Source organism: Pleurodeles waltl, chromosome 6 (genome assembly GCF_031143425.1).
Source record: "Pleurodeles waltl isolate 20211129_DDA chromosome 6, aPleWal1.hap1.20221129, whole genome shotgun sequence".
Classification (NCBI taxonomy): Eukaryota; Metazoa; Chordata; class Amphibia; order Caudata; family Salamandridae; genus Pleurodeles; species Pleurodeles waltl.
Window position 1 is genome coordinate 44,547,703 of NC_090445.1, and position 14,476 is coordinate 44,562,178.

At 46.6% G+C, this 14,476-nt stretch overlaps 1 protein-coding gene across 1 annotated transcript in view; it reads left to right on the forward strand.

Annotated features, from left to right (window-relative positions):
* The window catches only part of LOC138299144 (complement factor B-like), a 212,219-nt gene that overhangs the window by 194,287 nt on the left and 3,456 nt on the right, over positions 1 to 14,476 (forward strand). The window contains exon 17 of the mRNA XM_069237203.1: positions 6,389 to 6,438. Within this exon, the coding sequence (XP_069093304.1) occupies positions 6,389 to 6,438 (50 nt within the window). The remainder of the gene's footprint in view (positions 1 to 6,388; positions 6,439 to 14,476) is intronic.

Consider the following 14,476-nt stretch of genomic DNA (forward strand, 5'->3'; position numbering starts at 1 on the left):
AGCTAACCCATGGGGAACCCTTCTCCACATCTACAGACACCATCTGTGCAACACCTAACTTTACTTTGCTCACAGATGTATTGCAATGGGCAGATAGTACCACCAGGGCCAACACAATGGTGTTGCCCACTCCACCCCTGGGGTGTGACTCTCGTCCTTCCCCCCCCAGGGGCAACTCTGTCCACCAGGACAGCAAGCCACAGTGGCCCCAGACAACTGTCAGGGATGAGAGCCCGACCTCAGGCCTCTCTAACCACTGTGACTGTGGAGAGTGGGGGGTGGTAGCCCCAGGTGCCTGGCACCCTTTGACCACTCTCTCTTCCACCAGGTCAGGGATGACAACCTGACCCTGGTCCTCCCCTCTGGGGCTCTGTACCCTCCCTGCAGAAGCGGCACCCCCAGAGTCAAAAACTGTCAGGGTGCTTGTAGAAGCAGTCCTGCACAATTCTTCCATCAGTGCAGGGATGTTAACCTGCAACTGATCCTCCAACCTGGGGTCTGTACCTTCAGGTTGGACCAGGGCCAGGGGTGAGGCTTCCCTCCCCCTGCCCTCTCTTCTGGGGTCCTGAACCACCCAACTAGGAGCGGCCCCCCCAGAAGACAACATGGTAGGGGCACTGTTAGCAGTAGCCCCTTCCTCCAGGTCAGGGGGGACACCCTTAACCTGGCCTCCCAATCCAGGGCCTGTACCCACAGACTGGATCACTGCCTGGCAAACCAGGACTTCTTGGGGGGCATACCTACCCCCTACCAGGTCAGAGTTTACCCTCTGAACTTGGTCATCCAACCCAGGGTCACCACCCTGCGGTTGAACCACTGCCTGGCACACCAGGACTTCCTTGGGAGCACACTTACCCCCCATCAGGTCAGAGTTTACCCCCTGAACCTGATCATTCAACCCAGAGTCACCACCCTGCGGTTGAACCATTGCCTGGCACACCAGGACTTCCAGGGGAGCACACGTACTCCCCATCAGGTCAGAGTTTACCCCCTGAACCTGATCATCCAACCCAGAGTCACCATCCTGCGGTTGAATCATTGCCTGGCGCACCAGGACTTCCTGGGGGGCACACCTACCCCCCACAAGGGAAACACTTTCCCCAAGGGCCATACAAGAGTCTGGCTGGCGCAGGTCTCCTGACCTCTGCCCATCTGACAGAGTCTGGATTCCCCCCAGCCCAGAAATGGTCCCACCAAGGTCATTCCTGGGGGGCTCTGCACTCAGAGCTGACCCCTGACCCTCCAGGTTCTCCACTGGGGTCCGCAACCCCCTCTCAACCCTCTGTCTGGACTTCTGCAACCCCTCACTAGGAGTGGTACTGCCAGACACCAGAACTGGTGGGACGCTGGCTACAGCCGCCCCCCCAAGTTCTCCTGACACTGTGGGGTCTCCCTCAACAGATGGCCCTATGGTACAGGCTAGGCTCCCCTCCTGGGGTTCCCGCAGGGAACCCTCCAGGACCTGGGACCGGATCTCGGGCACCTTGGGCCTCAACCCATCCCCATTCCCTCTCCTCTGAGACTGGACATGGGGTCCCTCACCCATCCCACTACACAGGGACCTACCTGGGACACTACAATCCTTCCCTACCTCACCTGGTTGGGAACTACCTAGACCACTCCTCTCAGGAGCACCCCCAAATGCCTCTTCAGACTCTCTGGTACTCACCCAGAAGTCTGCCTCCATTGTAAGCTCCCTGGGGTCAGAGAACTCACACTCCACCTGGTGTTGGCATAGCTCTGGAAAATAAGGACTAGACATATGCTCTCCAGCAATTACATCACTCCGCCCCTCACATGAATTAACCAAAGTACCCTTCACCCAACCATCCAGTGACTCTGCTTTGAAAAAGCACCCCACATCACCCTCCTGAGACTGGTGAGACAGTACCTGACTGTCCCTGACACTCAACCCACACTCTTCTGGGATGTTTTCACACTCCCTAACCAGGACTTCTACCTGGGGGGAACCCCTCTCCCTGTCACTCTCACCTAGAGTCAGTAGAGTGTCCCTCCCACCAGTAGGAATATGACTCCCCATGCCAGTTCCCCAATCCACCTCAGGGACCCTGTGCATCACTGGAGCTACCTCATACCCCTGAACCTCCTGGCGTGTGTTAACTCCCTCCTTCAAGTAGGGCACCACCTCTCTGGGCATGTGCACTTCTGCAGCATCACTGGATATACAATTGTTGCTGCCACCATTCCAGCTGGACTCAGCCCTCATGACTTCCAGCTCTTTCAATTTAAGCTCGTAAGCATAAATCATTTTTTTAATCTCTAAGTCCCTCCTCCTTTCTGCCAGGGCTAAGGCTCTCTTCTCCTCGGCCCTCTTAAACTCTTCCCGACTCCGGATTCGAGCTAAGAGCCTATCATCTCTTTCTGTTCCCTCCTCAGGGCCACTGCCCTCCTCTTTGGAGTAATCCTCCTCCTCAGAGTAGTTATCCTCCTCAGACTCATTTGGTGGTGTTGCCTGACAACGTTTCAATTCATCCTGAAACAGGGCTGACTCAAGATCCTCCCTTCTGGATTCCTTGTTCACAGCCAGTCCCCTTTCCATGCAGAATGCTTTAAGCTGCCACTTTTTATACATAGATAGGTGCCAGAAATTGACTTCCATTTCTGCAAAGGCTTCACAACCAAAAAACAAAGTCCAAAAATATTATCAATACTTCCAGGAGGACATCAGAGAACAAAAAGCAGAATCACAAGACAAGTAGTATGTGGTCACGTAGTGGTCTGAGATCAAAAACAGTAGTGTACACTTAATTACTGTATGTCAAGTACAAATACAAGTCCAAATCCCACCGCTGCCACCAATGTTAGAAATGGGGTCTTTGGTGGACAGTCAGGTTACCCCCTGTTCAAGCAAGGACCCTCACTCTAGTTAGGATAAAAGAGAATCACCCTCAGCTAACCCCTGCTTACCCCCTTGGTAGCTTGGCAGAGCAGTAGGCTTAACCTCAGAGTGCTGGGCGTAAAGTATTTGTACCAACACACACAGTAACTTAATGAAAACACTACAAAATGACACAACACCAGTTTAGAAAAATAGGAAATATTTATCTAGACAAAACAAGACCAAAACGACAAAAATCCAACATACACAAGTCAAGTTATGATTTTTTTAAAGGTTTAAAATAAAAAGAGTCTTTAGGTAGTTGTAACAACACACTAGCGCTGCTAGCGTGAAAATGTACCTGGTTTGCGGCAAAAATAACCCCGCACGGGCGGTGTGCGTCGAAAATAACCCTGCACGGGTATATGCGTCGAAAACAGCTCGGCACGGCGAGGCGCGTCGAAAAAGCCAGCCACGCGACGGTCCGAAAGTCCCGCGGCGCTGGTTGCGATCTCTCAGCCTTCGTCAGCGATGCTGCGCGTCGTTTCTCCTGCTCCGGGCGTCGATTCTCCGGTCGCGTTTCCTGCGGCGTCGTTTCTCAGCTGCGGAGCCGGCGTCGCGTCGTTTTCTCAGCCGCGATCGGATTCGCGTCGATCTTTTCTCCGCACGGTGCTCAGTGCGTGTATTTTTGTCCTTAGGCTGCCAGCCTCTCCTTTCAGGGTCCCAGGAACTGGAAGGGCACCACAGAGCAGAGTAGGGGTCTCTCCAGAGACTCCAGGTGCTGGCAGGAAGAAGTCTTTGCTATCCCTGAGACTTCAATAACAGGAGGCAAGCTCTACATCAAGCCCTTGGAGATTTCTTCTTCAAGATGGAAGGCACACAAAGTCCAGTCTTTGCCCTCTTACTCTGGCAGAAGCAGCACTGCAGGAAAGCTCCACAAAGCACAGTCACAGGCAGGGCAGCACTTGTTCCTCAGCGATCAGCTCTTCTCCAGGCAGAGGTTCCCCTTGATTCCAGAAGTGTTTCTAAAGTTTGTAAGTTTGGGTGCCCTTCTTATACCCATTTTAGTCTTTGAAGTCACCTTCCTTCAAAGGGGACTCACACCTTCTTGTGAAATCCTGCCTTGCCCAGGCAAGGCCTCAGACACACACCAGGGGGCTGGAGACAGCATTGTCAGAGGCAGGCACAGTCCTTTCAGATGAGAGTGACCACTCCACCCCTCCCTCCTAGCAGAGATGGCTAATCAGGAATGCAGATCACACCCCAGCTCCCTTTGTGTCACTGTCTGGTGTGAGGTGAAAAACAACCCAACTGTCAACTGACCCAGACAGGGAATTCACAAACAAGGCAGAGTCACAGAATGGTTTAAGCAAGAAAATGCTCACTTTCTAAAAGTGGCATTTCCAAACTCACAATCTTAAAATCAACTTTACTAAAAGATGTATTTTTAAATTGTGAGTTCAGGGATCCCAAACTCCACATGTCCATCTACTCTCTAGGGGAATCTACACTTTAATCATATTTAAAGGTAGCCCCCATATTATCCTATGAGAGAGAGACAGACCTTGCAACAGTGAAAACGAAATTGGCAGTATTTCACTGTCAGGACATATAAACCACATTACTATATGTCCTACCTTATCCATACACTGCACCCTGCCCTTGGGGCTACCTAGGGCCTACCTTAGGGGTGCCTTACATGTAAGGAAAGGGAAGGTTTAGGCCTGGCAAGTGGGTACACTTGCCAAGTCGAATTTACAGTGTAAAAATACACATACAGACACTGCAGTGGCAGGTCTGAGACATGATTACAGAGCTACTTATGTGGGTGGCACAACCAGTGCTGCAGGCCCACTAGTAGCATTTGATTTACAGGCCCTGGCACCTCTAGTGCACCTTACTAGGGACTTACTAGTAAATCAAATATGCCAATCATGGATAAACCACTTACATACAATTTAAACAGGAGAGCATATGCACTTTAGCACTGGTTAGCAGTGGTAAAGTGCTCAGAGTTGAAAAGCCAACAGCAACATGTCAGAAAAATATAGGAGGCAGGAGGCAAAAAAGTCTGGGGATGACCCTGCATAAGCAAAAGTCCAACAGTAACATTGCAAGTGGCAATGGTAGTGTGTTCCAGGATAGATGCAAAAATACTTAGGAGAGGTGAGGCTCCATTGACTCATGAACATGTCGATGCATTATTCATACATAATCCCGTTGGCACAAAGCAGGAGGGGAGAACAGATTGATGAGATGTGGCCAACACTAGTACATGTCCTGCAGTTCATAAGCAATGTAACAAGGAAGAATTTAAAGACAGGTTGGGTGACTGATACCCTGATTATGTCAGTAGGTGCTTTTGGAGGATCCCTGCTGATGATGATAGTGTTGAATAGTTCAAAAAAGTACTTAAAGATAGGCTGGTGGCCAGAAACCATTATGACAGTAGATGCTGTTGGAGCATCACTGTCGGACAATAATATTATTGAGTTCAAGGAAGTGCTTAAAGGGAGCCTGATGGGCTGATACCATGACAATGTCAGTAGATGCTGTCAGAGGATCCTTGTTGAAGATGATGATATTGTTGAATAGTTCAAGGAAGTATTTAAAGATAGGTTGCAACATATAAGGGAATGTGAATATAAGATTGTTTTCAATGGGGATGCTATACCTATCAAGCGCACGTTCAGAACCAATTTTCTTAATGCTGTGGAAAGGATGGAGTTATTGATTCTTTCAATTAATCATACCTCATTTCACTGTATACTAAACAAAGGACTGAAGCTCTGGAAGATTAAATTGGTGGGAGCACATGTGTTGCAAAAATACTGTTCAGCATTCCAACAGCGTAAGGAATATGAAAACACCAGAATCTGTGAGCTATGGATGAAAAATATCCACTAATTACATGGGCACCAGTGAGTGCAGTTAAAGGACCAGTGGTCAAAATAGTTTAGTGATATATGTTTGTGAAAATACCTTAATATGTTATGTTACCTGCATTTGTAAACCTCTTTTCTACTGTTGATATGGTCCCAATGTAATTTCCTAATCTGAGTGCTCTATAGAGATCTGTTGGTCAGATCAGCCAAGTGTGCGATTTACGACTTGGATACAAGTAGCCTAGAAGCTGTTTTGTGAAATCAAATATCATGATGAGATTTATAAACTAGGATCTCAACACTTTCTGTTGTGGCTAAAAAGGACATGTGATCAAGAACATGTTTGTATGTTGGGACTGTGTTATCATATGATAACCAATACAATGTGAAACCAGAAATTATCTAAAATAATCTGTACTTAGTTCACCAACTCTTTAGACAAGAGGAACAGAGGGAAGTATAGGGCATTAGACTCAGTTTCGGTTCATTGGACACAAAGAGATTTATTCTCAGGGTGTGCGGCATAACCTTTAAAAAGCTATCATGGGGTCCATTAGACTTCAACAATTCAGGTTTCAAATGTTCCAGCAATGCCAAGATGTAATTTAGATTGCATTATATGAAGCACAAACGTTCTAATTTGTTCATATTTCCTGTCTTGAAGGTGACTCTGGAGGGCCCCTGGTGATAAACCACAGGCAGCGATACATACAGGTTGGTCTTTCAACACTGCACCCGTTTATACACAATTTTGCAAAGAGTGCATTAAGTATTGATTACTATGTAACATGAGCATGCTTTTGGGTTAGAGAGAGGATAACTGTCTAGCCTCACATGTGGTTCTTCCCACCAGAGACCTATAAGGCTCCTGTGATTCTGCGGTCATGCGCCTACAGAAAGTTCTTGACAACTTACTCTAATGGTGAGTCAGGTGGTGTTAATCCTTGCCCTCCTGCCTCTTCCACTAAATAAGTCTCTACTTCAATTTTTAGAAAGTGTCTTCATGCTTCAGGTTCTCCTACCTACGCCCTGTGCATCACCGCCTACTTCCCTTCATTGTGTTAGTATTTTAAACTGTGAGATGGCCTGGCGTGTGTTACAAAAAATGGATACAGAGCAATAACCAAGGCCATCTTTCCATCGCCTTGATGTACATAGAGGAATTATTAACCCCCCAGTAGTCCACAATATTAAACCAGAAATGGCAGTAGACTGTAAAGTCCAGGCTACAGAAGTGCAAGTCCACCCCAAAACACAGAATGCTGGTCGCTTCTCAGAATGCACTGTCTGGTTCTGTTTGTCTCACCTAGGCACCCCCCATTCACCCTACATCGCCCCAAAGGGTAATTCTTATCTTTGAATCCAAGGATGGTGAAACTTCTGTCAGTTCAGGTTCTGAAGACCCAGTTTCAAGACATACCAGTTTCTTGGCCCATCCCTCTTCTTAAAAGAACCCTTACCAAATCCTGTACTATAAGTTGATACTATACAACAGAAAGTGGAGTGGCCTCACTATTTATAAAATGTGTTACAATAAACCTCCAGCGAGGTCACCAGTCATACTTTGGACCAGGCCTACTGGTTGCCCTACAATTAGAGGTTTATGCACTTTGTACCAACCTGCTCTGGTGGCTCTGTGACAATGATGAATATTTACTTTATGGACAGTTACTTAGTTAATTCTAAGGAGTATCCTGGTGCTCTAAGGAAGATTGGATACTTGAGTAATTAGACATGAAAAATGAGCTTGGAAAAGAGGTGAGTCTTAAGCATTTTCTGGAAACAGATAAAGCTGACTTGGACTGAAGAGTACAGAAGATGGTTCCCGGATTTCGGACTAAAGAAAGAGAAGGGATGCTCTTTCCGTGAGCTTAGTCAACAGAAGGAACTATCAGGAGCAAGATCAAAGGCAGAGAAGAGTCTGAGAGGGGGTGTCCCCTACAAAATACTCTATGACCTAACCACAAAATCTTAAAATGGCATGCATTGTCGAGACGGAAAGTAATGGAGGGAGAGGAGGCCGGTTCTGAAAGAGACAAGCAGGTCATGTTAAGGTAACACTAGTCTGGCCAGTTGACATTAAGGCCCATATTTAGACTTTTTTTGTGCCGCATTTGCGTAATTTTTCTACACAAAAGAGGCACAAACTTACAAAATACAATTATATTTTGTAAGTTTGCACCGCTGTTGCATCAAAAAATGACACAAATGAGGCACAAAAAAAGTATTAAAATGGGCTTAAGGGTTGCCAACGTAGATCAAAGAAGATCCCCAGCTTTGTGACACTGCCAGAAGTATTAGGCAGAGAACCTAGTTCTTCCAGCCACCATGCAGAAGACTGTGAATTCATAGAATTAAGAACTTGTGCGTTATTAGTGGACTAATGCATTCAATGCAGGGATCTCAAGGTCACAGGTTAGAAATTTGTTGGGTCCACTCAGTCTTTCATCCTGCTGAAGATAATGAAATGAGTGGTTATACCTCGGGTAAAAATAAATATCTGTTATTTATCTGCAGCATAGCAACAGGTGAGCATGTGCTTCACAAACATGTCAAGAAAGACAAAAAGAACGTCTCAATACACAGTTTTCTTTGTCTCTCAGAAAATCTAATGCTTTCAAAGATACACAATTCATCAGCACACAATGACGTGTTTGAGGTTGTGTCTTCTGTAAATAAAAGAAAGTAAATGCATCAATCCAGATCACTCTGTATTGATGATGTTTGTTGTTCAAAGCTCAAACTCACATATTTGAGCTTCCAACACTTATAGTCTGGAGGGCTGTTACCAAAACTATGCACCAATATTTTTACAATACTCTTGAAATGTTAACCCTTTCGCTCATAGGCCTTTCCCCCCTAGAATGCTAAGCCTTTTTTGACTCTTTGAGGTAGTTCAAGCTTAGGCCTCCATATCTTTTTTTCACATAAGGTATCCATGCCAAACTTGCATCCTTTTTTTCCAACATGCTGGGGATTCCATAGGTACTTAGGGTTTGTGGATTCCCCTGTAGGGAACTGAGAAAATAACCAAAATATAGCAGAATTTTGGCTTTTTTGAGAAAAATAGGAAAAAAGTGCTCTGCAAAAAAGTGTCTGTTTATTCCGAAAAATGGCATCAATGAAAGGTTTTTCCTGGCTTTCAGAAACATACAAAAGTGAACCAAAAAAACTAGTTTACCACAGTGTTGGCATTTTTCAAAGAGGTAGCCCATTTATTTTATTTTTTGTGCTTTCAAGCAACTTCCAGTTTGTGGTGGAAATCAGGATGGATGAAACCCATGGGTGATCCCGGAAAGCTTTAGATTTCTAAAAAGTAGACAGAATTCTGAATTCAGCGGGGGGTCCTTTGCGTAAATCCCTCAAGGTTTTTCCAAAGAGACTAGGAGACTCATTAGGAGTTCGGCGGCAGGATTGTCGCCGGCTTGTAATCGAGCTTTCGGCAATGCTGCCTCTGCAGGGTGCACCAGCACCTTCCCAATGTTCACAGAAGACAGTGAACCTTGCAAAGGTGCTGGGCAGGGGGAAGGGCATGGACAGTGCAGGGGCTACAGTGCAGGGGGCCCCTGTACCCCTTGCACCTGTTCTTCACCAACCTTTTCATGGTGGTAAAACAGCCATGAAAAGGCTGGCGGAGAACTAGATCATAATCATTGGTTGATTGCAATCTCAGCAACCCCCAGCCTGTCGGGTTCATGGATCCTGGTGGTGCAGGCGGTACCCTGGCGGTCTAACCGCCAGGGTGTTAATGTGGCAGCAGACCGCCACAGCAGCTGCGGTCACGATGGCCAGCATCACAATGAGGCCCGAACTGTTGAAATAAAAAAATATTCAAAATGAGTAGTTAAAAATGTTTATTTGAGACAACATTTTCATTTGTAACTTTTTGTCACAATCTACGACTTACAAACACAATATACTATTATGTCCACTAGACCCTTCTGGTTGCATGGATATATAGGGTTTGTATGTTTCTCAAGAACCCGAGGTATCCAGAGGAAACAGCTGAACTGCACTGTACAGTGGTTTTTCATTGCTAAATGGATATAGAGTAATTCATATGGTAAAATATAAAGAGTGAAAAATTGGTATCAAGGAAACCAATGTGTTTCTTAAATAGACCCAGATGTGGGGTTTTGAAGCAGTGTTTATTTGTACATCTCTGAATCTGAGGGTATTCATACTATCATGTGATTCAGAGGACACTTTTCAAAATGTTTAATACACTGGCTTACTCTTAGAAGGTACAAAATGCAGAGAAATACAATTGGCAATAACAAATGTTCTACTATCTGTATTCCCACGTCTCCCAATAAAAACGGTACCTCATTTGTGTGGATAGTGCTTGCGACAGGAAAAGGCCCAAAACATAACATGGATGCATTTTTCAATGTGGGTGGCTGTGGATTTTGGGCCCTAGCTCAGGAGCACCTAGGGAACTAAGGATAATTCAGGGTTGGGTGACTTCTGTGGGTTCCATCAGGTTTTCCTACTGAGAGGTCGTTGCAAGCCTTAAACGTTTACTAAAAAAACACATATTTTCTTCACACTTATGTGAGTAACCTTCTGGAATCTCTGAGGAGCCATACATTTCCTACCACGCAGCATTCCCACAAGTCTCCTGATATAAATGGCACCTCACTTGTGTGGGTAGGGCTAGGAAAGGCCCCAGAATACGATGTAGACCAACATTTTCTGCCCCAAAAATGATCTGATTTGGCAATGGGGTACCGAAATTTTTTTGACCAGTGATCGATAGCCACCCAAGGAAACCTACCAAACCCAGACATTTTGTAAAGCTAGACACTCAGGGGAGTCCAGGGTGGTGTGCCTCATGTGGATCCCAAAACACTTTCTTACCCACAATGCCCTGCAAACCTCATATTTTGAATAAAAACACACATTTTTCTCACACTTCTGGGAGGAAAGCATCTGGAATCTCTGGGAAGCCACAGATTCCTTAACATCTCTCTTCTTGATGTCTGGAGGATAGCGTTAGCCTTTGACTCCGGCTGGTCTGTGTGTGGCACCAGGGTCAGCGATGCTGGAGTCTGCGTCAGCACTAGTGGAAGTTCAACTGATGAGGGTTTCAGCACCAAATGACTCTAGATGGCACCAGAACCGTTCCATATTGAACACAGGGGGACCTATGGCATTGGAGGAGGGCCCACCAGCAGGAACCCAAAAGGATCTCCAAAAGATCTTATGGGGCCCAGTGGCACACGGTCTAGGGCCAAAGCGTGCTAAAACATCTCCATCATAGCGTAGAGGAAGAGCGCTGGATCAGTTCCTGGTTTTGGCAAGTCACCTTCATGCCTTCTCTTCTTGTATGCTCTCCTTAGTATATTTTGGCAAAGGAGAGGAGAAGAATTCAGAGACAGCCCTCAAATCGGACAGCGACCGCCCAAAAGCCTGGCGCTTGGCGCTGACCACAGCTTGGAATTGTCACTCCTTTATGGCCTTCTGGGTGCATGAGGCACACTTGTTGAATGAGTTTCCGTACTGCCTCGACCCCAAACACATGGACATATCTCATGGGGATCCAAATAGATATCTATTCATTAAAGTCTTGAAAGGACTTGATTTCCTGGGTGGGAGGTAACATCCCTAAGAACTGCACTGGAAAACTTTGGGGGTCATTACGACCTCGGCGGTCTTTTCAATAGACCGCCGAGGGACCGCCGTACGGAAGACCGCCAGTGCTGGCGGTCTTCCGCATGGGCCATTCTGACTGTTGGTAGCGCTCCGCCCGTTTCCGGACGAAGAGCCGCCAACAGCCATTCTGGCGGCAGGCGGGGAAGTGGAGGTAGCTCCACCTCCACCGCCACGCCAACAGAACACCGCCCAGAGAATCACGACCTGTGATTCGCTGTGGCAGTGTTCTGTTGGCGTGTCGGCGGAGCTGCCCGTTCCCTCCCGGAGGATCACCAGGAACAGGTAAGGTGATCGTCCGCTAGGGAAAGGGGGTGGGGGGTGTTGTGAGTTGTGTGCGTGCATGGGGGTGTGCGTGTGTGTATATTGAGGGGGCGTGTGAATGCGTGCATGAATGCGGGGGTGTGTGTGTATGTGCATGAATGTGTGCATGAATGCGGGTGTGTGTGTGTATGTGCATGAATGCGTGCATGAATGCGGGGGGGTGTGTGTATGTGCATGAATGCCTGCCTGTATGTGTGTATGTGTGTGTATATGTTGGGGATCGGGGTGGGGGATGGGGGTTCTGCAACCTTTTGGGGGTGGCAGGGGTGGTGGGGGGGGTAGGGGAGGGAGTCGGGGTGGGGGTTGGGGGTGGGGGAGACCCCTATCAGTGCCAGGGAAGGGATTCCCTGGCACTGATAGTGCTTACCGCTATGGATTGCATGGCGGTCCCCAACCGCATGAAATCCATGGCGGTAGGCCGGGGTCAGGCGGGTTAGAATACCGCCGGCGGTATGTGACGACCGCCGTGGCGGTCGGAACGGTGAAGCGGCGGCTGACCATGGCGGTAACCGCCATGGTCAGAATACATGAAAAAAGACTGCCAGCCTGTTGGCGGTCTTACCGCCGCTTCACCGCCGACCGCCAGGGTCAGAATTACCCCCTTTATTTGGAGAAAAACTATGTTCCCTTTATGGTGCACGACTGCAGGCACGCGCACCTTTCCTTTTAAAAGCGCCCAAGTTCTCTTTTGGAGAGCGCATGCCGAACATGCAAAATGGGAGACTTTGTCAAGGGCTCATTTAAAATGAGCGACTTGAAACTTTCTCTTGGAGTAGGACTGGGCATTCTGTGCAGAAAGAGCCGATTTTGCAGACACCACCAGCTTGGGACAGCTGCTTGGGTATTTTATGTAAATGATTTGGATATGGGAGGCCTGGAATTGGGCACTGTGATGGGCCTTGTGCTGAAGGAAGGTAGGTGCTGGTAAGGAGGAGTAAGGCAGCTGTGTGTGACTGGTGACCTGGGGGGGCTCTGCTAAAGTTAACTGGACATTTAGCAGTCCCTATGGGTATCAAAGCACATTTTGCTTGACACTGGCCTCGCAGGTTTCAAGCAGCATACAGTGGTGTAATGGCTGAGGCCAAGGGTTTATGAGGGATAGGTTCAGTGAAAACAGTAATGGGTTTATACCATTTACTACATTCATGCCCTTAGAGATGCAGGTAAAAGCAGTTTTTCTCAAGAATATGTACAATAACTCTAAAAAAAAATACAGGTCAGCAATCCAGTCCCAGTTACATTTTACTTTATTTACTTCATGTTGCATGGTATGGCCAATCCTGCTTCCTAGGTGTATTTCATTTTCCCATATGTGTTTCTGTCATAAGGACTCTCGTACTCCTACGAGACTGCTGGATTTTGGGGGGCAGCACCTCTGAGTTGTAGATAACTGAGTCACTCTGACACCAGTTGGAAGCTGTTGGCCCAACCCTCCCGCCTCACTTGCAGCACCTCACCAATACCCAACCAGTAAAGGTGATTCTCCACATCCAAGTCTCCTAGACACACATAGACAAGAGAAGAGATGCAGGACTGTTTGCAATACATTTATTGAAAAGACTGCAATCTATGATAAAATGCATACGCTGAAATGATTAGGATAATGAGGAATAACAAAATCAGGACTATGAAAATCAGAAATGTAAATATGAACAACACTAAAATATTGCCAGAAGATGTGTACACAATTCCTACCTAAAAGCCTAATCTCTAGCCCTGAGCAAGAACATGGTGATGTAAGCCAAATCTGTCCATGCAGTGTCGATGAGAGAGCATACCCCACTCCTGTTACCTTGGTACAAGGTCAGGCTGCCAGCCTTCAGATCAGGATCCGTGGAAACAGAAAGGCTGAGGTCTAACAAAACTCAGCATGCAGCATGGATGGAAAATCTGGTTGGAACCACCTCTAATGCCCTTTGTTCTACAAGATGTTTTTACAGGGGACATGTTTATGTTCAGGCACAGAAGCCTGACGTGGGTATGTACCCAAGCGCTGGATTGTTTAGGCAATCTTGAGACTGGCAATACAAAATATTATTCTGTGTGCCTCTCATTCCATTCTTGTAATTCTGAGCAAAGAACATGATGCGAAGTATGTCATCCATAGCACTGATAATGACACTTTTGCAGAATAGCAGCTGATAATGAAATTAAAACAATGCCAATAAAAGAAGCAATAATAAAATGAAGAAAATTGAATACAGAAATGTAGAGCATAATTATTAGGTAAAAGGGCACAGGTCGAAGGTCGAAAGCCTCGGCTAAGCTATCACTGTGCCTAAGCGACTAACTAAAATGGACCCACGACAATTCAGAAATGTATTTTTTCATTCAGCTTATGAATTGTGTACAGTACATCATGCAAGCTAAGTTGCCTCCAAATGCCTGGGTGATTTCACAATGTGGATGGGGTTTATGATGGGGTAAGACTGAGCACTCCGAAATTTCATCTGAAAGCAGTGTCAGTTTCTCCTAGTGCCTCTTACTGGGTCATAAAGGTGATCAGAAAACACACACATGCAATCTTTGGCCTCTGTAAAGCACAGAACAAATGCCACATTTGTGCCATTTGGAACAAAGGTGACACATAGCTTTCAAGATTTTGACAGTGAAGTGTTAGAGGTGTGAGGGTCAACAAATTAACCGGCTAGTTAGAGGCAAGGGAATAGCTTGACTGTAAGAGCCCGTGCACATGTCAAGTTGTGATAATGTGTGGTTGTAAATTATGCAACAAACATCATGCAAAAATATGAGAAAGTTTCTTCAAAATTCGAAA